Source organism: Ahaetulla prasina, chromosome 7, assembly GCF_028640845.1.
Source record: "Ahaetulla prasina isolate Xishuangbanna chromosome 7, ASM2864084v1, whole genome shotgun sequence".
Classification (NCBI taxonomy): Eukaryota; Metazoa; Chordata; class Lepidosauria; order Squamata; family Colubridae; genus Ahaetulla; species Ahaetulla prasina.
The window spans coordinates 61794626-61818587 of NC_080545.1; the positions used below are offsets into that span (position 1 = coordinate 61794626).

At 35.9% G+C, this 23962-nt stretch overlaps 1 protein-coding gene across 7 annotated transcripts; it reads left to right on the forward strand.

Moving 5' to 3' along the window:
* Positions 1-379: 379 nt before the first annotated feature.
* TMPO (thymopoietin) lies at positions 380-22019 on the forward strand. 7 transcript variants are annotated; one of them, XM_058190770.1, is made up of 9 exons: positions 380-797; positions 9005-9128; positions 11109-11267; positions 11964-12064; positions 14400-14507; positions 14614-14703; positions 15104-15214; positions 17776-17870; positions 20651-22019. In XM_058190770.1, the coding sequence occupies exons 1-9, from the start codon at positions 540-542 to the stop codon at positions 20940-20942; spliced, it is 1338 nt and encodes a 445-aa protein (XP_058046753.1). In that variant the 5' UTR covers positions 380-539; the 3' UTR covers positions 20943-22019. The 7 variants fall into 7 exon arrangements, with proteins under 7 accessions (XP_058046753.1, XP_058046752.1, XP_058046756.1 ...); XM_058190769.1 differs by having other exon boundaries at positions 381-797; positions 15101-15214; XM_058190773.1 differs by lacking the exon at positions 15104-15214 and having other exon boundaries at positions 381-797.
* The last annotated feature ends 1943 nt before the right edge of the window (positions 22020-23962 follow it).

Sequence of the window (23962 nt, forward strand, 5' to 3'; positions counted from 1 at the left end):
TCAATAAAAATCTTCTCCCATCACAGAAGGTGCTTATCCCCCACCCACTAACAGCTTCTCTTTCTGGTCGAGATGAAATCAGAACTTCGGTCGTTTTCTCAAAATGATTTTCGATATATTATACTAAGCTACTAATCGTTAGACTCGGTTATCTGCAACGTAGCGGTACCCCTCACTACACAACTTGAATCCCAGGCAAGAAAGAAAGAAAAAACCCAGCCTCCCACCACTCTCGCCTGAGTCGATTTTAAATTACGCGACTGAGAGGCTTACTCAACGTACGGGCTCTGAGGAGAACCCGCGCGCTGCCTCTTAGACCAGGCAGCCAATCCCAGGACCGATTTGGGTTTCCGCCGACCAATCAGAATACATTTTATTGGCATGTGGGCAAAGCTGTCCGTTGTTTTGTGCGCTCTGTGGAGTTGGGTACGGTGAGCGTCGTGTGGCTTGTTCTCTTCCCTTTGGTTTTCCCCCCCCTCCCCTCCGCTTTGTTGGCCATTCCTTTTCTTGCTGTCTCGGGGAAGAGACGGAGTCTGGCAATGCCCGAGTTTTTGGCGGACCCGTCGGTGCTCACCAAGGAGAAGCTGAAGAGCGAACTGATTGCTAATAACGTGAGCCTGCCCGGAGGTGAGCAGCGTAAGGATGTTTATGTGCAGCTCTATCTTCAGCACCTCACCGCCCGCAACGTGCCTGGAGACCCCGCGCAGCCGGACTTCTCCAGTGACGAGGAGAGGGAGGCGACCCCGGTTGCCGCCAGGAACAGAGGGGGTAGCGCTGCTGCCGTCGTTGTGGGCCGGGTAAGCGATTTGGCGATTCTTTTTGTTTCGCGAATTTCAAACGGGCTTTTCGTTTTCTCTTCACGGCCTTCCACTCTTGAGGGGGCGGAAGAGTTTTCCCGCTTTCTCTGAGGGGGCGGCGCGACGTCTTGTCACTGACTGAAGGGGTGGGGAGGGAAGAGAAACGGTGCTTGCGCGTGGGTAAAGCGCCTTGGATTAGGCAGGCTATGCCCTCGATGCATTTAAGCGGTCTGAAAAAAGCCAATTCAGACCCTAATGATTACATACTGAAGTAATCTTCCCTAACAGATACCTGCCGCCTTTGTAGCGATGCTAATGAAGTCGTTACAGAATTTAAAATTCGTGAGCAACAGCACAGTTTTACAAAGTCATTTTTATTTGTGCCCTATATTCGTCTCCATCGATATGTCTCCCTGCCCCCCTACCGCATTTCATTGTAATTCCCATCACTTGGCTCATCGATACTTATAGGAAATGATAGGCCTTTCACTGTATTATACTTGATAAAATCAGATTGAGGGAGGCTGTTTTACTTTATAATTGTTCCTTTTGCATTCTCCATGTGCAGGCCAATAGCTTCGTTACTTATTACTGAATTTCTTCTTGTTGCTTATCTAATACTTGGGGTATACTTGCAAGACTAAAGGCATGTTATATAAAATATAATAATGCTTTTCAACTTAATCAGCAAAATAATTTAATTTTTTTTAAAAATTTAAGCATATTAGGATAGGCCTCCCTTGCTGATCTTAATATGGTTCACAGTAAGAAAGATGGTTCCACAGCTAAAGCCTCAAGCCATTTGACTTTAAAGGTCAAAAGTATCATCTTAAATTGTGCCCTATAGAAAACTGAGAGCCAGTGAAGATCTGAGTGTAAATTACTAAGTCCAGCTATCTCAAGAAGAGTTGTACAGTACTTGGCATGCTCTTCACCATACTACTACAGGTACTCCTCAACTTACAACCTCAATTGAGCCAAAATATCTGTTGTTAAGTGAGGCATTTGTTAAGTGAATTTGGCCCCATTTTACAACCTTTCATGCCACAATTGTTAAGTGAATCACTGCAGTTGTTTGTTAAGTAAATCTGGCTTTCCCATTGACTTTGCTTGTTGAAAGATCACAGAAGGTGACCCCAGGACACTGCAACTGTCATAAGTAGGAATCAATTGCCAAGCATTTGAATTTTGCTCGTGTGACCTTGGGGATGCTGCAACAGTCATAAGTGTGAAAAATGATCATAAATAATTTTTTCAGTGCAGTTGCACCTTTGAGCTATCACTCAATGAACTGTTGTAAGTTGAGGACTATCTTTACTTGCAAATTACTGAGTCATGGAGAGTTCCAACTCAGCATGTGTTTTTGAGGTGAGTGCGCTCTCCAGGCCTAAATCGCAACATACTCAAACGCTAACCTTTATCTGGTCTATTGAAATTAATTGAAAAGGAAGAGAATTTGAACTCATGGACTCTCAGAGACAAGGAGATAATCTCTAGTATTTTATAGATTAGAAGTACTATGTGTGGAGGCTTATGGATTGGGGCTTCCATACCTATTACCCTGCTGTAAGAGTGGGGCCTTGAGAAGGAGAGTAGTGGAAGCATATCTCAAGGTTAGATGAGGAAAGATTGAAGCAACTGTAGGTTCATAACTAAATAGTAGTTTATGAGCTGTGTGTAAATCCATTCTATTCTTTAACTTCCTACTTTATATTAAAGAATGCAAAAGGTAAAATGAAGTGACCAATTGAGACAGATCATGCAGGTTTAAGAACTTACCCATAGTTTCAGTTAATTAGCAATATCTGGATTCCTACAGAAATACCTTGAACATGATGTTAAAACTGTAACAGCTCCCAGTGTCACCAGCAACTGCAATTGTTTGTTTAGTCATCCATAATTTCTACCAATCACTGCCCTCATTTAATCAGATTTGCTTCCATTTCTTGCTTCTGGATCTTCATTGTGGATTCCTATGGTATAATCATGAACCAATTTTCTTGCCTACCTAGTTTTGACCTGCTTTTGTTTTACTAATGTTTGTTTGTCCTTGGCTTGTAAGAAATGTATTGCTGCTTTAGTCGTAGATGGGACAGAGTATGTTGATGATACCATATTTCTGAAGCTCATTAGCAAGTTCAGAGCGTTCTGCATTATTTAAATATTTACTGCACATTTAAAGGCAGTTTATAGTAAATTGGGTATTTAAAACAATTAGAACACTTAACATATACATTACATTTTTTAAAAAAATATACATAATAAAATAAAGCTATAACAAGAAAAAGCAGAGGAAAAAATAGCATAGTAGCACTGGGATAATAAAAAAGGTTAGTTCCAGAAAAATAAAGATGGCACTAGGCATATGTCACTTGAGAGGGTATTCTAAACTGGAGAGTAGGGAAAAAAATAAAAGTGCTGCATAGCCATCTGCGTAGCCATGTGGTTGTAAAGGCTCTGAAAGTCATCCTATATTATTGGGAGGGTCATGTAGGGAAAGTTGTTACTTCAGATGATGTGGTTCACATTATGATGAATTACATTAAGATTAGCACCTCAAATTCAAATCCAAAACAAAATGTATTAACTGTCTTCAAAGGCAACCGCATATAGGGTGCATTACAGTACTCAAAACAAGAAGTTACTGTAACAAGGCTATCTCTATCTAGTACAATCATACTGGCATACCAGTCTAAGCTGGTAAAATGTGCTTTACACACAAATTATTTATATCTTTGGTGTCAAAGATACATCCATAAGTATCCCCAAAATGTGAAACTGATCCTTTGGAACAGTGTAACTCCATCCAGAACATAATGAATTCTTCTACTATGAGCTGATTAACTTACTAACTAGTAATTTACTACTAAAATTAATTATTACTGTTGTCCAGCCTGAGCAGAGTTTTTTACATTAACCATCGTCAGTTGGCCCATTTGCAGTCCTTTTCAGCATATCCAGTGAAAAGGGAAGGTAGAGCTGGTTACAATTAGCATATGATAACATTTGCTCTAAAGCTCTAAATGATCTTACTAGCAGGGTCTTGAAGTTATTACATAGCATGGGGAATAAAATGGAATCTTTTACAATTGCATATTGTAAATACTATAGTCAAGGAGAAATCTCTTAATTAATAGAACCTAGTAGAGTATGACGTTTTATGCATTAAGTTCATTGTGTAGAATGGATATGGTGCTATCCCTTTTCTTAGGTTTGTTTATATGATACTGCCAGAAAAGACTTTAGATAATTTAGAAAATAAAGATAATGAGGCTTTGGGCATAGAGTTTAAGGAATCGAGAGCTCAAGTAGTGCTAGTTCTTGCAGGTGAGAGTCATAGTACAGCAAGTGAGTACAGGATCCTGGAATTGAACTAGTCACATAGATGATGCTGCTAAGACCATGAACTGAGCCATGTACATGCGAAATTCTTTGCAATAAAAAAGTTATATTTCATTAAAATCAGGGGGGAGATATTTGGTAGGTGTTTTAATCTCATCAAAAGGGTGTCAAGAGCAAAAGGCAAAAGAGCGGCAAAAACCTAGAACCAAATATACTATCAGTAATTGGAACCTATAGTGCAGGGGTCAAAGGCAGAAGCGTAAGGGCAGAGGGTGGATATAGGCAGGAAACTACACAGAATTGGAACATAGAAATACTGTTATGAGAATTTGGGTTGGAATAAAATGAGAAAGAAAAGTGATGTTGAGAGAGTTTTTTATCATAGTCAGCCTAGATAAGTAAAAGATATGAATGAAGCATTTCTATAAAATAATTCAACATTCAAAGAGCTGCCTGATACTTGAAAATACTACAAGTAGTCTTTAGGTTACAATGGCAATTGGGACTGGGGATTCTGCTGTTAACCATCATGTGACCATATTGCTTAGCGACAACAATTCCAGCAGTCCTGGTTGCCATTGTTAAACAAGGACCATATGGTTCATTAATCATGTGATCATGAAGTTCGACTTCCCCATTAACTTTGTTTATGCAAAGCTGCAGGGAACATTGGAAATCGTGATCATGTGACTGGTTTCCTGCAACAGCCAGAACTCTTAAGGACCCCTCATTCAGCATTCTTTCAGTACTGTTATAACTTTGAATGGTTGTTGAACGTATGGTCATAATCCAAGGACTAACCATAGATTTCAGCTTTTTCACATCTGGACATCTAGTTCTGCCAAGAGGCAGATCCAATAAATTCCTTTTATTCAGGATGGATAAAAATTGATGATTTTTTAAAAAAATTAAAAATCGGATTTTTTAAAATTTAAATTGGATTTTTTAAATTTTTTGTCAATTTTATTTTGATAAAATGCTTTTAGAGTAAAAATCTATCTAAAGATAGTTTTCTATTTAAGATACATTAATAATTTAGTATATTCAGCATGAAATGGAGCTTAGTTATGCAGCATGAGGCTATACATTCTGCAATATTGGGACTATTGGTGAGTCAACAGCAGGTCAGAGGAGAAGCTGCTGCGGGACAGAGATGACAGTTGCTCTTTAAAAATTATGATTATTATTAAATCAAGCCTTTTTACTAGTGATTTAAATCGAGCTGATTTAAACCAAATCCACCCTGCTTTTATCAGTTTTCATTTTAAATTAAAGGAAACTAATGTACCATTTTTTAAAGACAAGAACTATTGATGTCCCATTACTGAATGTTCCAATACTTTAGTTCATAAATTGTAACTTTGAAAATATCCTTTAATATTTTATACAGATAAAATGTGCTTTTAGTTTTGGACATGAAGTCCATCAGATGAAAATATCTCCGTTTTTTTGGAAGCAACCAAACTATCAGGTTTATATCAAACTGTTTAAAATATTCTTGATTTGAGTTTCTGGTAACTGTTGTAAATTAGGGAATTAAAATTATATTTGACATCAAAAAAAACCTTTAAAATAATCAGCAAAGTAATTGATTTACAGTATGTGATTCCTGATGCCCCACTCCCAATTTTAGCAGATAATTTCTCTCTTATCTTTCTCTGTGTCTGTCTGTCTGTCTTTCTCTCTTTCACACACACACACACACACACACACACACACACACACACACACACACAGCCTCTAAATGGAGGTCTTCCATAAAGTTAAATTTTCATGGACCTCAGTATCAAAATCCAGTCTAACAGCCCAATAGGGCCCAAACATAGCTACTTATGGTCCCAGAACTGAAATTTTCTTTTATTGAACTAGATGATGACAAAACAATTGCCCTGATGGAAATAGGTAAAAACTTTACATCAGGGTCCACAAGCATTGATAATGCTAAATTTTCATTCTATATAAATATAACCAGTGAATTATCATATATTTTTGCCGATAAAGTCCACAGATAAACAGATCCTCATTTATAAAAAATCAAAATATTTTGAAAAAAAATGTGCTGCCCATAAATAAGCTGTCATGCATTTCTCATGGTATTTTGGTTAAAAAGATGAGGTTCTGCTTATCTGTGGATGGAGGTAGAGGTACATTTGTACAGGAAATACAGGTAAAAAAAAATTAAAATTACCAAATATTTGCATGGATAAGTTTAACCCTGTTTTTTGAGTGCATCTTGGCACTTAAAATTCTTAGCTGATCCATGACTATATATATAGTATTAATTAATGGTATTTCAATACAGATTAACAAAAGGACCTTGTACTGAAGTCATCTAGTCCAACCCCCCGCCCAAGCAGGAGACCCTACACCATTTCTGATAAATGGCAGTCCAATCTCCAGTGATGAAGCTCCCACAACTTCTGAAAGCAAGCTGTTCTATTGGTTGTTAGTTCTCACTGTCAGAAAATTTCTGTTTATTTTATTTACTTATTTATTTATAGAAATTTGGTTTTCCATTCTATTTTTAGAAGAGCTGGTTGGAAGGTACTCAGGTGTAAGATAGGTCATATCCAAAGATTTGCGATGCTAAAGGAGAAAAGTTTTTACCTTTTTCCATTAAAGTCTTGGTAATTGTTAGTACAGTGAAAGAAAGTTTCTTTTTATTTTATTTTTTTATTTATTTAAAATAAAATAAAATAAAATAATAAAAGAAATAAAGGAAAGTGAAAGAAAGTTTCATTTCTGGACCATACCCTGCAAAATGAGATCCAGAAGGTGCCGTCAAACATTTTGTACTATGAACAAATCTGAGTCATCTAAGATTACTATGGCTACACAGAGAACTTTCTAAAATACCTCAAAAACAGTTTTAACTAGTATTTTATGTGTCTTGCTCAGAAAGCAATCAAGGCTCTAGCTGTCAATCCTTTTTTGTATAATAGATGGAGGAAGCTTTAGTTCATCATAGGAAGAGAGAGTATGTAATATAAATGTATTTATTTCTATTTTATTGGATTTAACTATCACCTCATTGAAAACAACTCTGGTGGCTCACACTATCAAAGAAAAATGTAAAAATACAGTATAAACAAGGTAACATCTGTCCAACTAATACACTGCATATACAGAAATTCATCTAATGGGTCCACTCCACCCCAACACAAGCTGCTAATGGGTCCACTCCACCCCAACGCGAACCTTGCTAGGAGAATAGCAAGGTTTTTAAGGCTTTCCAAAACACCATCCCAGGGTGAAAAGCTTACAGATCTCTGAAAGTATCTCATTCCAGAGGACAAGCATGCTTCCTGAGTTCCAATATGTGGCATTGTTTAATTAGGGGGATCCAGAGTACAGCAAATCTTCTCCTGGAGGTGTGTTTGTGTGTATAGTTACTTTGTCTGAAAATACAACTTTTTAAGAGCCAGAAAGTTTTCCTTTTAAATTAATGACTTTATGGATGAAAGCAGAAAACAATTTCCTCTTACGTCCCTCAGCAGTTCTCCATCCACAGCATCATTTGTGGGTAACTAGACCTTGTCACCATGACCTTCTTTAGTGCAAAAAAGGCCCAACTCTCTTTGTGTTGTTTGGAACAGTGACTAGATTTTAAAGAGACACTACTTCAGGAAAAGAAGAATTATTTATCTAAATGAATCAGCTAGAAAAAATAGAGGACAGTATTTTGAAATGTTTTTTGTATTCCTGTTTATTGAGACAGTATTTTCAATGTACATAATATGCAGCTAGGTGGCAGCATTCACCTATATTTTCTTGAGTCAAAAAAATTAAGCAGGAAAATTGCTAGTAAAATTATCAGGTTTGTTGTATAGGCTGTAATTTAAAAAAATAAAACCCTGGAAGAGGGACAGTAGTAAATACGTTCTTATCTTACCTACCTATAAAAATAATCTAAAATGTAATTTTTCTAATTTGTAGTTAATAATTTAAAGAGAGTACCCAAGGAATTCATGATTTCATGTACTGTAAAATAGGGGACACCTTGTGTTTTCAGATTGTTACTTTTCAAAATTTGTGTAAATTTGAAATAGTAAGCAGATGGGAAGCAGGCTAAAGGTCTGAGGGTTGTAGTTTAAGGATTATCTGTATTTGAGGAGAAAAGAGATGCATTTTTATTATAGAGAGGAGTGTAAAAAGTGTTTTCTTCAAATGAGAAAACTATCACATTTCAGAAGTTTTGCCAAAATCATTGCATTAACCATCTCACAGCCAAACCAAATTTGAATTGTTTTGGTTATTCCAGTTTTTCAATTAAAAAACATGTAGCAAGTAGAGTAATACTGGTACATATCCTCCCTCCTCCCCTCAGTAGTCCCAGTGTTTCATATACCACTGACTCCCCTGACCATTAGCTAATTAGTTTTGTCTCATTCCTCAGTTGCCGCTGCTTCCAGTGTCATAGTATAGTATATCCTACTAGTTCATCCTTTGACTCCTTATAAAGTAGGCCCATTTCACTTCAGCATGGACCAAAATATCCAGGATGTGAATTTTAATTCAGGGACAGTTAATCCAAAACCAGATGTTCCATTCTTGGAACAATAGGTACCTGGAATGCTTTGTAACTTTGTAAAATAATGCATCAAATATATTATATGGAGTTACACATTTCATGGCTATGTTGTATTCTAAAAATCTTTATTTACATGTATATCTTAGCATTACTCATTAGGAAAAATGAGTATAAGATATATGTATGGAAGAGATGATTTTTTTGTGAATGCACAGGAAGATATGTTAACACCCTTACAGCACGTTGTAATGGAATTGATTTGATGAGATTTTTTTTGTTTTATGTTTAAAAATAAATAAAATTTTTCAACAAAAAAATATCTCTCTCTCTGTAGAAAGCAACAAAGAAAACGGATAAGTCAAGGCTTGAACAGGATGATATAGATATAGCAGAACTCAGTAATGAAGAACTCAAAGAGCAACTTCTGAGATACGGTGTGAATCCAGGTCCTATTGTTGGTAAGCTAATATAGTAAATGCTAATATATTTGTGTATGTGTATGAATGAATGAATATGAATATAAAAACTGAAGACAAAGAGAAATGTAGATGAAAAAGTGATGACAATCTGCATTCTTTAAATATTTGAAATCTCAGTAGGCAAAGTAATTATGTTCTTTTGTGCATAATGACAAAGTTACATTAACTTCCTCAATAATAATAATTGCCCAAATCCATGTTGTTACTAACTACTAAAACTAAGCTTGGCTTGCATCTGTATTATTGTGCTGAACATCTTAGATGTTAATAAAGATTAGAAGTTTACAATAGGAAATAATTTATCCTTTCAAATACAGTAGAAACATAAACTGCTTTGAAGAATCAAAGATTTATTCATCAGGATTTAAATATGAAAGTGTATTATTTAACTACGGGTGACAACCATTTGCTAAACAAATTAAAGCATTACTTTTAGTAATTTATTATATGTACTGTATACCCATATACTTTTTTTACTGCCTACAGTTCTACACAACATACATAAGTGTGTTGAAGTAGGCTTTGACTGGCGGTAGCATGTCAAAAATTTTCCTTTATCTTATATTCTGTTTTCTACATTATCCATTAACAGAATTAACATACATAATATAACATTTAAAATTTAAATACAAGTTAACAAATTATCCTTTAAAAAGATAGCAAAAGAGATGTATCTTGGCTGTACTTTTCAGATCAAAACTAATTCAACACAACTCCAAAAGGAGAATATTTATAACAATAGAAGCAGTGCAGAAACAATCACTCCCTTGTGTGCCAGATAAACAATTTCCTGCCTATGAACCTATTCAGAATGGTCTCTCCTGCAGCTGTTAATACCAGTGATCTCTCCCATAGATCTTAATTACTACAGCTTGTTAGTCTTAAACTTTATATGATTTTAAGATTAATAAATAGTTTAAATTAAACCTGGTAAATGATTTCAGTGTAGGGGTGGGTATATTTTTTGTAAGTTGTACAGGCTTGCACACTATTGTATTTTGTACCAATTGTAACTAATATTTCAGTTACCAATTGTAATAGTTAATATTAGTTATCAGTTGTAACTAATATTTCAGTTCCGGGATCATCCCATATAATTTATAATGCAGGAATCAAATTAGACTATCAAAGCAAGATGATATTGGCAATTATAGCTCATTCACGAACTGCTGTATTTGAATTATGAAACAAAACTGTCACTTTTGTCACCTGGGAATTCAGAAACAAAGTTTATGGAGCATCTTCTAATAGAACACTTCCCCTTTCAGAGGTCGTGCAGTTTTGTTCAGAAAAGCTGAACTCCAGTCACACAGCTAGTTTTCTACTGAGGAACAGTACTTGGGTTTTAATTTTAGCTTGTTTACACATTTCTAGCCCATTCATGAACTTAGGCAATTGGGTTGCCTTAGGGTTGCTTTTTTGAAACTAAATAGTGATGAGCAGTAGACTAGGGGCATCAGCATATGCTGGGTACCTGAAATTAATGTTGAAGATCATTCTAAGAGAAGATGAGACCGTTAGAAGAATAGCCAAGAAAGTATATTTAATTCGTCCTAGAACCCAAAATATGCACTCACAGTTGGCAGATTGTTACATCTAGTGTTAAGTCAGCGAGATAGAATTCATTTAGACCCCAACCATTCCTCTTCACCTTGCAACTGGCTAGAACAAGGGTCCTCACACTACGTGCCACATATGGCTCGCCAAAGCCATTAATCTGGCCCGCACAGAACCACGAGGCTGCCCTGTCCACCCACTGGCCCCCACCCTTCAGCCAAGCACAGGACTTAACTTTGCGAACCCTGCAGGCTGGAACTGGAAGTACGGCCAACAGTTTTGGCCTGCAGAGAGGTTCTTGAGGCGGTGGTGATGAAAAACATCTTGCGGACGTCCCAGGAGGCCAAAAAACAGACTGTTAATGTCTGAGTCATGTAACCAATTTTTTCTGCTCTGTTGCAGCTACAACAAGAAAGCTGTATGAGAAGAAGCTACTGAAACTAAAAGAGCCATCCCAAGAGCTAAGTTCTTTCATAACTACACCAACATTTTCTTCATCAGCAGAAAACAATAAGCAGAATGGAAATGATGATTCTGATCAGTTCAGTGACAATGAAGAAGGTATATTAAAATGCAAGATGACTAAATAGATTTTAAAATATAACATTTTTATTTTTTATCTTTTTGTGTGCAATGAGAATGGAAACATACTTGGCCTTAATATGTGCAGTGAGATTAGGAGCAGTAGATATAAATTCCACTACTTTTTTTATGGTGGATTATATTTAAGTAGCCAAATTGAAATAAATTAAAATGAATTATTCTTATAGATATAATTTTTAAAACTGCTTGTTTTGTACCTTCAAAACAGTAGAAGCAGCTTTGTTTTCCCTAATTAATTTTTAAATGCAAGTTATATTACTGCATTAATACAGTCTTGTGTTTTCTTTAAAAAATAAATCTTACTTAGTAAAAAGCTTTTAAATAAGACTGAATTTTTTAAAATATTTCCAGAGATTAATCCAAATGTAGGTAGGTAGATGATAGAGAGATAGATACAGAGGGAGAGAGAGACAGACACACACACACACACACACACACACACATAGAATTCAAGATGCCACTTTCTTGAATTTTTCATTCAGATGTCTTCTATTCTGAACACATCTTTTGTAAATTTAATCTTTATTGCTACCAGTTTTCAATGTATTTTCTAAATTGGAAAAATAATTGAACATTCTTAAAAGATTCTAATAGCATTGATTAATAGTGGTGACATTTTAGCTGCCAAATAATAATATATTTATTTATTTACAGATCCTAAAACAGAGTTCAGACTTGACAAACGAGAACCTCTGAAGAGTAAAACAAAAACTTCATTATCACTTAAACAGAGAAGAATTGCTGAAAATAACCAGGTACCATAATAGTTTTCTTTAAAAGACTGTTAAAATGTTTATTTCAAAATGACATTTTAAAAGTTTATATTTCTGGTGTAGTTAATATTTACTTCAAAAGAAAGCACACATCTGATCCTTCAGAAAAATGATTGAAATACAAAGAACTTATGGCAGAGTGTGATAATTTTTAGCTAGCATTTTGATGTAATAAAGGAGATGATGATTGGAAATTGTAAGTTTCTGAATCTACCTATTTTTTTCATGCTGGTTTTGAATAACTTTTCTTCCTAATTGTAATATAATAAACTTACAGTAAAGTTTGTTCAAAATAAGGACAGTATTTGTCCCTAGTTTAATTTTATTCAGTGCCATTCTCATTTAATAAAATCTAATGTGGACACACTATTAAGAAGAAGAATTTTTTAGCTGAAAAAAATAATATAGCAGTTGTTTAATAGGTTTGCAAAGAAGTTCATAATTTAATGCTGCTGCCAACCTGAATGCCAGGTAAAGAGATGAAGCAACTCAAGCCTTTTGAAATGTTTCATGTAGATATGTTTATCTGAAGAAAACAATCAAGGAGATAAAAATAACTTCAAAAGCTCCATTCACTTCCCTCTCCCTCCCCTTTAGTATCTTAATAGGGGAAGGGGGTCATTTGAAATTTCCTTTTTTCCTTTTCCTTTTTTTTTTTTTTTGAACCAGTCAGTTCAGCAGTAATGGTATGTACTAACTGAGTTAACCATGTTACTATATAGTGAATAAAATAATATAATACATTAGGGTTATGTTTTAGAGTTGGCAGTTTACCAAAGAGATCCCAATTTTATGGCTTGCTTAGTACATTAGAAGGAAGGAAGATACTTTAAAAAAAATTGGGAATGCTTTGGGACATGTTTTCAAGAAACTGCTGGAAAAACAGGATATAACATTCTATAAATACATGTTACACAAGTATAATTAGATTATTACTTTTGGTTTCTGTCAAAATGTAAATATTAAGTACTCCTCTCTTGGTGACCACAATTTGTATCAGGAACTCTATTGGTAAGCACTCTGGTCACTAAGCAGAAAATCACATGACCACAACAGACACCATTTCCCATTCAGTCATTAGGTGAGTCACCATGGTCATTAAGCAAGACATGTGATTACAACTTGTGAATTAACATTCTCTATTATTGGAAACCAGTTGTGAAGCACAAAATACCAATCTCCGCAGAATGCTACAACAGTTATAAAAGTGTTAAGTGAGGATTGATCATAAAGTTGGATTTTTTTTCATTGTAACTTCAAATGGTAGTTTAACGAAGCATTTGGTAAGTGAGGACTACTGTAATTACTGTAATTCAGTATCAAGAAGAAAATATACCTCTTTTTTAATGAATTATACTACCAAAAATAAAAAGTTTATTTTTAAAATGTTCATTAAAAACTTAAAAATAAAGTTCAAAACTATATACCAGGCACTAATTTTTAAAATTTAAATTTAGCTTGTGTAAAATATAACACATGGATCAATTATATTTAGGAAACGTCCCAACATCTCTGAATTTTTTTATTATTAAATCCAGACAAAAGAATATTTCTTGTTCATCTTAACATACCAATATAGACTTCGGATAGTAATTTTCTATCTATTTCTAAGTCTTTTGGTAGATGGCCACATCTAATCCATTAATTCAGGGTTTTTACTGTCACATCTGTATAATAATTAGCTATAATTTGTCCATTATGCTATGTCTTGGAATCTCTGACTAGCAAATCTTATTAAGCTATCAGACAGATTTAACGCTTGCAAGGTTATTCCCTTTTGTAATTTTTATACTAAGTATACACTAATTTCCATAGAACAAAGGCTGCAGTCCCATTCAGATTTAAGGGAAAAGGGATTTGCAATCATTAAATATTTTAAATTTAGTAACAGATTTAAAATGTAGCATTGCTTGGTTCAGAGAGCCATTTAAAGAACTTATATTAATAAGGGCATATATAGTGTCACAAGATCAGAATTCCTTTATCTGAGATTGAAAAATAAGTATCACTACAAGAAAGCATATCAGCTAATGTATTTAATAAAAGATAAAAAAGGTATCTGATATTTAGATGCCATACATTTTAATAATCTAAAATGTCTTCACATCAAAATATGTACTTACTGGTAATGGCATGCCATTAATATCTATCCTGTGTTCACTGTTTCTCTGTAATATGCTTTTCTACCCAACATAGGAACATAGAACATATTATGCACAATTTTCATGCAATACGCTATGGCATTAGGTGGGATAATCTTATTTCAAGATAGAGCATTCATATGTTTGCTAACATGTTTGATGCTTAAATATCCAAGGATGGCATTACTGAGACATTCTGGAGAAGTGGATCTTCAAAAAGTGGATTTCTTCAGGCAGTGTCTAGGGAATCTTCAAGAGTTTCAAGAAGAACACCAAGGAAAAGGGTGACGCAAGGCTATTTTTTAATTTAGACCTTCATTTTTGACATTCTCAGAGCCCTAGTAACAGCTATACACTTATTTTGTTATGTTTTTGTTTTTAAACAAACAGGTTGAAACTACAGTTCCATTTCCTGTACATGATCCAGTAATATCAGAGAATACTCCCATAGCTGTAGTGGCTTCAAGCAACGAGACTCTAGTAAATATACTGAATTTTCATTAGGTGGTATTCTGTCATTTTCTTCTAATGGAAGAATTTTGAATAAACCTTTATTTCTTGGGGAAAAAAGGTTTTTAAGTCAAACATTGGGCTGCTGTTCATCAGTCTAATGCAAACCAAGAGCAACTAAGTGGCAGTAGGAGCAATATTCAGTTACTGTGGATCTTCTTAAAGTTTTTCCCCTGTGTGTCAGAAATTGTCTTTATATATATGTTACAGGGTAATACTTATAAATAACAAAAGCAACTTATTAAAAAAACCCACTATATTCATCATTTAGGATAGTTAGTATCTCATGTATAAGCTGCCTGGCTTCGTTAAGATTTTTGTTGTAAAGTCCTCTGTTAATTCTGAGTCTGAACAATTTGAATTTCAGCAGGTTGTCAATAGGGTACCTGGAAATACCAAGCATGCTGATCCTATATTGTCAATCAGTGACTTCTCAGAATTACCAAGAAGAACACCAAAGAAACCATTGATGACAGCTGAAGTAAATGAATTAAATATAGATTGGTGGATAGAAATGGGAGGAGGGTGAACTTATCTTTAATTAAAAGTATGATAGCAGATATATTTTCGGACTTTTCTAGCCTCAGATTCCTTCTCGGGGCTTTTTTTTTTTCTTTTTTCTTTGCATGTGTTAGGTATATACAGAACTAGAATATCTAAAGTAAATAATCTGTTACCCGATCTAATTTAATCAGGATAACTAGAACAATCTAAAGTAAGTGAGTTCTATTTTTTAAGGAAATTTATATCAGCCATGTGTGCTATTAAGATAATTGAATTATTGTATGCTTTGCTTAAAAATGGTTCTTTTAGTGCTTACATTTTTCCAGAGGGAGGATAGCTCGTTCAGCTTCGAGACGGTCTAGACCAAAATTGCGACGATTCAGATGAGGCGTCTGAGGGTGGTCTTGGTGACATTTTCTGGGATGAGTTTGACCCTGTGGCTCCCGAGGACATGGACAGGTTGTTGGGTAGGCTGAATGCCACCACGTGTTTACTGGACCCGTGCCCCTCCTGGCTGGTGCTGGCCACTCAGGAGGTGACACGAGGCTGGCTCCAGGCGATTACGAGTGCCTCCTTGTTGGAGGGAGTCTTTCCGGCCGCCTTGAAAGAGGCGGTGGTGAGGCCCCTCCTCAAGAAGCCCTCCCTGGACCCGGCTGTCTTAGGTAATTATCGTCCGGTCTCCAACCCGCCGCGGCGAAGGTTGTAGAAATATGGTGGCATATCAGTTTCCCCTGCACCTGGATGAAACTGTCTATCTAGACCCGTTCCAGTCCGGTTTCCGGCCCGGCTACAGCACGGAGACGGCTTTGGTCGCGTTGGTGGATGATCTCTGGAGGGCCAGGGATGAGGTTGTTCCTCTGTCCTGGTCCTATTAGACCTCTCAGCGGCTTTCGATACCATCGACCATGGTATCCTGCTGCGCCGGTTGGAGGGATTGGGAGTGGGAGGCACCGTTTATCGGTGGTTCTCCTCCTATCTCTCCGACCGGTCGCAGACGGTGTTGACAGGGGGGCAGAGGTCGGCCCCGAGGCGCCTCACTTGTGGGGTGCCGCAGGGGTTGATTCTCTCGCCCCTTCTGTTCAACATCTATATGAAGCCGCTGGGTGAGATCATCAGTGGCTTCGGTGTGAGGTACCAGCTATACGCTGATGACACCCAGCTGTACTTCTCCACACCGGGCCACCCCAATGAAGCTATCGAAGTGCTGTCCCGGTGTTTGGAAGCCGTACGGGTCTGGATGGGGAGAAACAGGCTCAAGCTCAATCCTTCCAAGACAGAGTGGCTGTGGATGCTGGCATCCCGGTACAGTCAGCTGAGTCCTCGGCTGACTGTTGGGGGCGAGTCACTGGCCCCGATGGAGAGGGTGCGCAATCTGGGCGTTCTCCTGGATGAACGGCTGTCTTTTGAAGATCATTTAACGGCCGTCTCCAGGAGAGCTTTCCACCAGGTTCGCCTGGTGCGCCAATTGCGCCCCTTTCTAGACCGGGATGCCTTATGCACGGTCACTCACGCCCTCGTGACGTCTCGCCTGGATTATTGCAATGCTCTCTACATGGGGCTCCCCTTGAGGGGCATCCGGAGGCTCCAGTTAGTCCAGAATGCAGCTGCGCGGGTGATAGAGGAGCCCTCGTGGCCCCCGTGTTACACCTATCCTGCGCAGACTGCACTGGCTACCTGTGGCCTTCCGGGTGCGCTTCAAGGTGCTGGTGACAATCTTTAAAGCGCTTCATGGCATAGGGCCGGGCTATTTACGGGACCGCCTACTGCTACCAAATACCTCTCACCGACCCGTGCGCTCTCACAGAGAGGGACTCCTCAGGGTGCCGTCAGCTAGGCAGTGCCCTCTGGCGACACCAGGAAGGGCCTTCTCTGTGGGGGCTCCCACCCTCTGGAACGAACTCCCTCCAGGACTTCGTCAACTTCCGGACCTCCGAACCTTTCGTCGCGAGCTTAAACACACTTATTTATCTGCGCGGGACTGGATTAGATTTTAAAGTTATGGGTTTTAAGGGGTTTTTATTATTTATACTATTTTAAATTTGGGCAATAGAATAAGTTTTTTAATTGTTGTTTTTTAATCTGTATTTATATGTATTTTAACTGCCTGTGAACCGCCCTGAGTCCTTAGGGAGATAGGGCGGTATATAAATTTGAAAAATAAAATAAAATAAAATAAAATAAATAAATAAAAATGAAAATATTCACCAGTATCTGATCAATTCAATTAGAAGTGGTGAAAGTATCTTTTTTAGGTTTTTATCGAATTAATCTTTATAAAATAGCATTATCCTTCATCTTGAAAGAACAAAGAATATTTACTGAAGACATCTGGATTTACAATAAATTACTAGATAGATAAATGTAACCAAATTTTGATCAACAGCTAAACCCCATGAAGGAGGAGTCTTAGATTTCATGGGTATACTATTCGAAATGACACCGGAACATGGCTGCACTCTGCCTCTCTCCCTTATTTTCTTTAGTACAGCTTCTAATGAAATTTGGTAAGATTATCATTTTTCCACTTTCTAATTGTAGGTCATCGAGAAAATGTCTACAGAGGATACAAGATTAGAAAGAGATATTCTTAAAGAAATGTTTCCATATGAAGCATCAACACCCACAGGAATTAGGTACCTGTAGCTATTTTTTGTTTTGTTTCTTCATATGCATGAATATTTTTCAGGTTTTGGCCTGAAAAGACATTGGATTTGACAAGGCAATATTTCACTGTCTTATCAAGTCCTGAAAATAAGTGTTGCAAAATATTGTGCTAGTTTGCAAATTTCCTGCTTTTTAGTGGCAGCTTAAAAGGCTTGATTTTTCAGTGTTCTGTATTCAGACTCTCTTAAAATTTCTTTATATGGTTAAAAAGACAACTGAAGAAGCAAAATAAGTGTAGTATTCTCAGTTGCTAAAACCAAGGTTACTAAGATTCATTTCAACTATCAATTTTTTTATTTTGAAAATGTATATGGATGCCCTTCTTAAATATATAATTCTAATTTACTAATAATTAGTTTACATACATATATAAAACCCCCCTACAAAAGTATACAATAAAAAATAGCAAACTCTCAAATAGATATGTATATTGGATTTCTTTAACTGCCCACATTTAATTAATACAGGAGAGGACAGGTGCACATGTGTGCAAAGCACACATGTGCACCTGTCTTCAAGATCTGCTTCAAGATCTGCTTCAAGATCTGGCTATATTATCAGGCCTGGGAATTCCAGGAGACTGGTGAAATCCTAAAATGGCCCTATTGTTGTGGTTAATGCTCATTTTTGTGCCTTATGGGTTTTTTAAATTTTTTTAGGAATGATTGTTTTCATATATTAATAATTGTATATTGCCTAGAATTACTTTTGTGAGATGGATGGCTAAATAAATATTAATGAATAAATTATTGAAAGGCAGCATATCTTTAATATCAGCAGTGTCTGGAGAACAAGTAGAAGACAATGATTAAGTTAAAATAAAAACAAGGTTTTTCTTCTGGCGTATTTTAATTGCAAACAAGAAATCATGATTGACCTTCCTATCCACAGTTGTCTCATTCTCCCTCTGATTAGCAACTCTTTGATATAGAATGTATTGGTTCTTTGGCCTGACCCAGGAAGGCTTTTCTTAAATATCTCTGAAATTATTTGCATGGAGAAAATACGTTTTGTTTGAATATAAAACAGACTGTTTCATAAATTCAACCAAAACTAGAATATTTTGATGCTCCAAGTTTTGACTAGAGCGAAGGGTCTTCTTTCTCCAGTGCCCTGCTCACTGATCTCCCTAGCACCTTCGTTTTCTTACCCTTTTAGCTACAAGTCTTATTGTCAAGCACAGCAAATCCAATCAGCTAATCCCCCAAGCTTCTCAGAAATTCTTTCTTATATCCCTTTAGCTAATGTCAGGATATCCTGTTTTCTTCCTCTTTCTCAAACTCATATATTTTGGTTTGCACCTGATATGTCAAAATCCAGCTAATCTGAGCATGTAGAACATTTTGTATATCCCTAGTCATAATCTTATAGCTGACTTTCCTTAGAACAGTACTGCTACTCTTTTTTTCCGTGGCCAACTAGCCAACCTTGTTTCCTGCATTTGATGACTACCTCTGTTATTTTGAAGATAACACTGCATTAATAGGAACATGTCAGTATCCAAGAAATAATTCCTTTTAGCCATGTTATGCATAAAAGGAGTCAAAAGAAGTAAAACAAAATTAAAAGCAGGAAACATGTAAAACAACACATTTAAAATTAGTTTGCACTAACATCAATTACTGTATCCTTCCATGCTTTTTTATTTTTTCTTGTTTTCTTTCATACATTGATATTTTTTAAATTCCTTACCTTCAATATTTCTTTAGCCATACTCAGCTCTCACTTCCATATAAAGAAATGGGCAAGCAAGTTCATATGATATATGGTAATTTGTTTTAGATAATAAAAAACAAACACTTTTTGGATTATATAATTATATATATAATAAACTTTTTTTCCTTCCCCAAGTCTAGCTACACCTAGCTTAGCCTTTTTTTCCCCCAGCAACAGCAATTAAGACAATGATTGCCACTGTGATTTCTTTAGTAAGTACTATAACAAGGTCCCTTTGTTGGGCTTCAGTCGCCTGCCCTCCCCCCAATTTGCTGAGAATCAACAATAAAATTGGAGTGGCAAGGTAAATGCAGTTTAACCGTTAGATGGTTAAATACATGGCCCTTGTATTGCCTACCCCAATATAAAAAAAAACAAGTCTGGTTTATTGAGTACCTTTATTAACTTGTTCCATTGTGAGATGGGTGGCATATAAATTTAATGAATAATTTAAAATTAGATTCATATTTTAATTTTGCAAAGAATACATGATCTGTTTAAAGTGCAACTTGTGGTAGAATCTCCAGCTGGAATCAGTATAGCGAGATTCTTATAAATAGGCGTGCAACAGTAAAGTAGTAGCCCTAATCGGGTCATGGTATTCTGGTTCCTTGTGATTGACAAACTTGTTTAATAGCAAATACCCCTTACCAAATTATACTTACCAAATTGCCAATGAAATACTTTTGAGAAAATCACAAGCGCGGATAGGTTTTTTTTTTTAATTCAAATTGGTAGCAGAGCAGCATTTATCAGCTACACGTTAAATCATCTGTCTGATTCCAGAACTATGTGACTGTTGCAGGAAGCTCCTTTGCCATGCTATCTTGAAAAAATATGCAATATTTTTAATGAATCACTGACAGGTACTATATTCACATTGTTATGCATTTCAAAACATATCCAAAGTATTGCATAGCCTTTGTTTTTTACTATATTGAGTCCAAATGTTCCCTGTCCACATTAGAACTTTTGAAATATATGAGGTAATTTATCACATTTTAATGTTAATTTTAAACATATTACTTTATAGTGCAAGCTGTCGCAGACCAATCAAAGGCGCTGCTGGGCGACCTATAGAGTTCAGTGATTACCGGCTGGAAGAAACATATTCATCAAAGTATATTCCTAAATATGTTGCCTCAGCAGAAGTCCAAAAAGAAAAAACAATTAAAAAACACTCCATTCCTTTGTGGATAAAATTTTTGCTCTTTTTCGTTGTTGCAATCTTTTTGGTTTTCGTCTATCAATCCATGGAAATCAACCAAGGAAATCCATTCTCCAAATTCCTTACGGCCGAGAGTACACAGAAAACAACAAATTGATTTTTTTCTTTCTGTGGCACATACAACTGGGTTTCCTATTTTTAATTATAAAGATGACTTCATCCTTCCGCATCTTGAAACTGAAAACTGGAATAAAACAGGACAGTAAATGGACATCACCAACTTCTTTCAAAATTAGGAGATCACTGTGCCATAAGTAGTATCTTTAGATTTCTCTGGAACTACTTGTAGGATTTATTTTTTTAATGTGGACTTCATTATGTTCATTTGAGATTGTATATTTGATTTTATAAACTTGGAAGTTCAAAATGGGCAGAAGTGATAGTAAAATGTGAAGATGTGTTTAAATGTTTTTACTTCAGTCTAAGATACTGTACTGAAATTTTCTTTACTTCATATGTTATTGCGGGTGGAAAGTGATACATTGATAAAAGGAAATGCATTTTTGAATGCATTTTGTGAAAACTGCAGCTAAATTTAGTGTAGTTTTAAGGGGCTTCAGCATTTTCTGTAGAATACTGTAACCTAATAAACGGTGAACTTATTGTATACATCTGTCTTAGTTTTAATTGTAATTATACTTGAACTTATCCTTAATTTTTAATCATAGTTACCTATTTTAGTGCTTAATCTATAATTCCTGATCTAATTGACTATTGTTGTTTTAGAACAATATTTATTAGTATAGTTTTTTGAAATAAAGCTTACATAAAATAAATTGGTTTACTTATTTTTACCTAACTAAATGTGAAATCATTTTTATCCGCAGACTTATTTCAAGTGTCATGTACCACAGCATGAATTACATTTTTAGATTTCATATTTTTCTATGGTATTTTATTTAAAACACTGATATTCCAAAACCTATAATTCTTATGGTATATAAAGGCCATTTGTTACACACGCACACACATATGTGTGATGTACAAAAGTTAAACATGTTGCCCACCAACATGTTTAAACAATAGAATTATTTTAGTCCACCATGACTTGTCCCAAATTGCTTTTTCCAATGATACAACATTCATTTTTATTGTGGATTATTACATATCAAATGAATGTATCAATTTACAGCATATTCTATACAAAATTGCAATAAAGTTAACTTTCACTCTCCTCTGACTGATTTGGTATTCATGCACTCAGAAGTTCTTTAAATTTTGTATAGAAACTCTTGCCTTAAAATGTATTTAGCCCACACGTAAGACTTAATTTTAAAGTCTCATTAATCAAGAGTAATTCTGTACTCTTGGCAGCAGTACAGAAATTGTTTGGTATTTCCTTCTATCAGCAACTTTTAGTATAGCTTACAGCTGTGAAATTTCTTGGTTGTTTTCCATAGTCACAAGCCTGCACTGATCCTGCTTTGGTCTTTGAAATACAGGGTTTCTAGAAAATGCCATCTACCTAGGTATTTTGGATACCTAGCCAGGTATTTATTCCAATAATATGAAAACTCCAGATATATAATATTCATAGTATGCTATTTAATGTCCATATGACATTTGAAGTTCAAGTGTTGCAAATACTCATACTAATTTCTGAAAATTATATTTTGTAATTGCTTCATACTTGTCCAGTTTGTTCTTGCTATCTTTTATTTTTCACCTGTTATGAATAGTACTTTTCTTTTATTTGTGAGCCATCCAGAGTCATTGGGAGGCAGAGGACGTACAAACTTGATAAATAATATTCAATGTGCAATAGAACTTTACAAAACTATTTCCAGTCTTTACAGTGATTGTTGATGCTGGTCCAAAACATCTGAGTACTATGAGACAACTGGGAATATTAGCATTTAATCTGCTAATGGAACTATTTTTGTGGACTTGCCATTCTTTTGAGACTTTCCCATCATTTTGAAGCTGCACAAATGTAGGTATTAGTACTGATTTATCTAGAACTGCAAAAAAGTTCTCGGTAAGGCTTAGGGTACTGAGTTGATGGTTTAAGGAACATTTTCTTTATGTCCTATTGGTTCTTACTAGAATTTGATAATCTTGGATATGAACAGGGGTGTCACACTCAAGGCCCAAGGGCTGAATCCTGTCTGTGGGGTATTTAGATCTGGCCCACAGAGCCACCCTGGAAACAGCAAAGGACTGGCCCACAGTGCCTCTGCCAGCGAAAACGAAGCATGGGAGGGCCACTCTCTCTGGTCTCATCTTTCTCTGCTGAAGACAATCGCCCCAGCCCGCCCAGGCCACCACAGGTGCCCCTGGCATGAGTGATGTCAAGCTGGCAATACCCAACCTATCCCCCTACCCCCGAGGTCAAACATAACCCTGATGCGGCTGTCAATGAAATTGAGTTTAATTGTTTTTAAATCTGTATAGCTTTTCCAAAACTGAGCAACAGTGTTGTTTTTATTTAGTATTTGATTAGCAGGTTCCTGTTTCTTATCCTTAACATCTTTCAGTAATTGAACAGACTTGTGGGAATAATTCTTTCTTTGTCTACATTGCCAAAGAATGAAAACATTTGGGTTTCAGTTGGGATTGTTCTGCTTTGTAGTTTCAAAAATATATCAACTAGATCTATACAAGCTCATTGTTTTCCATAGCAGTCATAGATCTGAAGCATTTAAGTAATTTTAATTCAGTTTTCAAAAATCATCTTTCCATGCAGAGATGAGCATAGCCTATTCAAGAGATTTCCCCTGCATAAAAAAATAGAAACTACTGATTAAGATGGTATTTTGCCAAATAACTGCATAATTTTCCCTTTTAAAATCAAGAAACTGCGCACTTGCTTCAAAAAATCTCCATTTCTTCTGTGAATAATTGGAAAACTATGCAACTTTAATTTTTGTAGTATCAAAACAATGTTATGCTTTCTTAAACAGAATTCAATATTCCACATATAAATCATATTTTTCAATCTTGAAGTACTGAATATAATACACCTAAAATATTTCAAATCATTGCTAAGTTCCTAATCTAGAAAGTTTTGTGAACTACCGTTTCCCCCAAAATAACCCCTGATAATTGGGCTTTTGAGCACATAAGGCCAAGCGCTTATTTCAGGGTTCAAAAAAATATAAGACGGGGTCTTATTTT

Coding starts and splice junctions, on each gene's coding strand:
- TMPO (XM_058190769.1), top strand. CDS start 540: ATGCCCGAGTTTTTGGCGGACCCGTCGGTGCTCACCAAGGAGAAGCTG. Junction 14,704..15,100: donor CTTCAAGCAACGAGACTCTA/GTAAATATACTG, acceptor TTTGAATTTCAG/CAGGTTGTCAATAGGGTACC. Junction 17,871..20,650: donor TCAACACCCACAGGAATTAG/GTACCTGTAGCT, acceptor ATTACTTTATAG/TGCAAGCTGTCGCAGACCAA.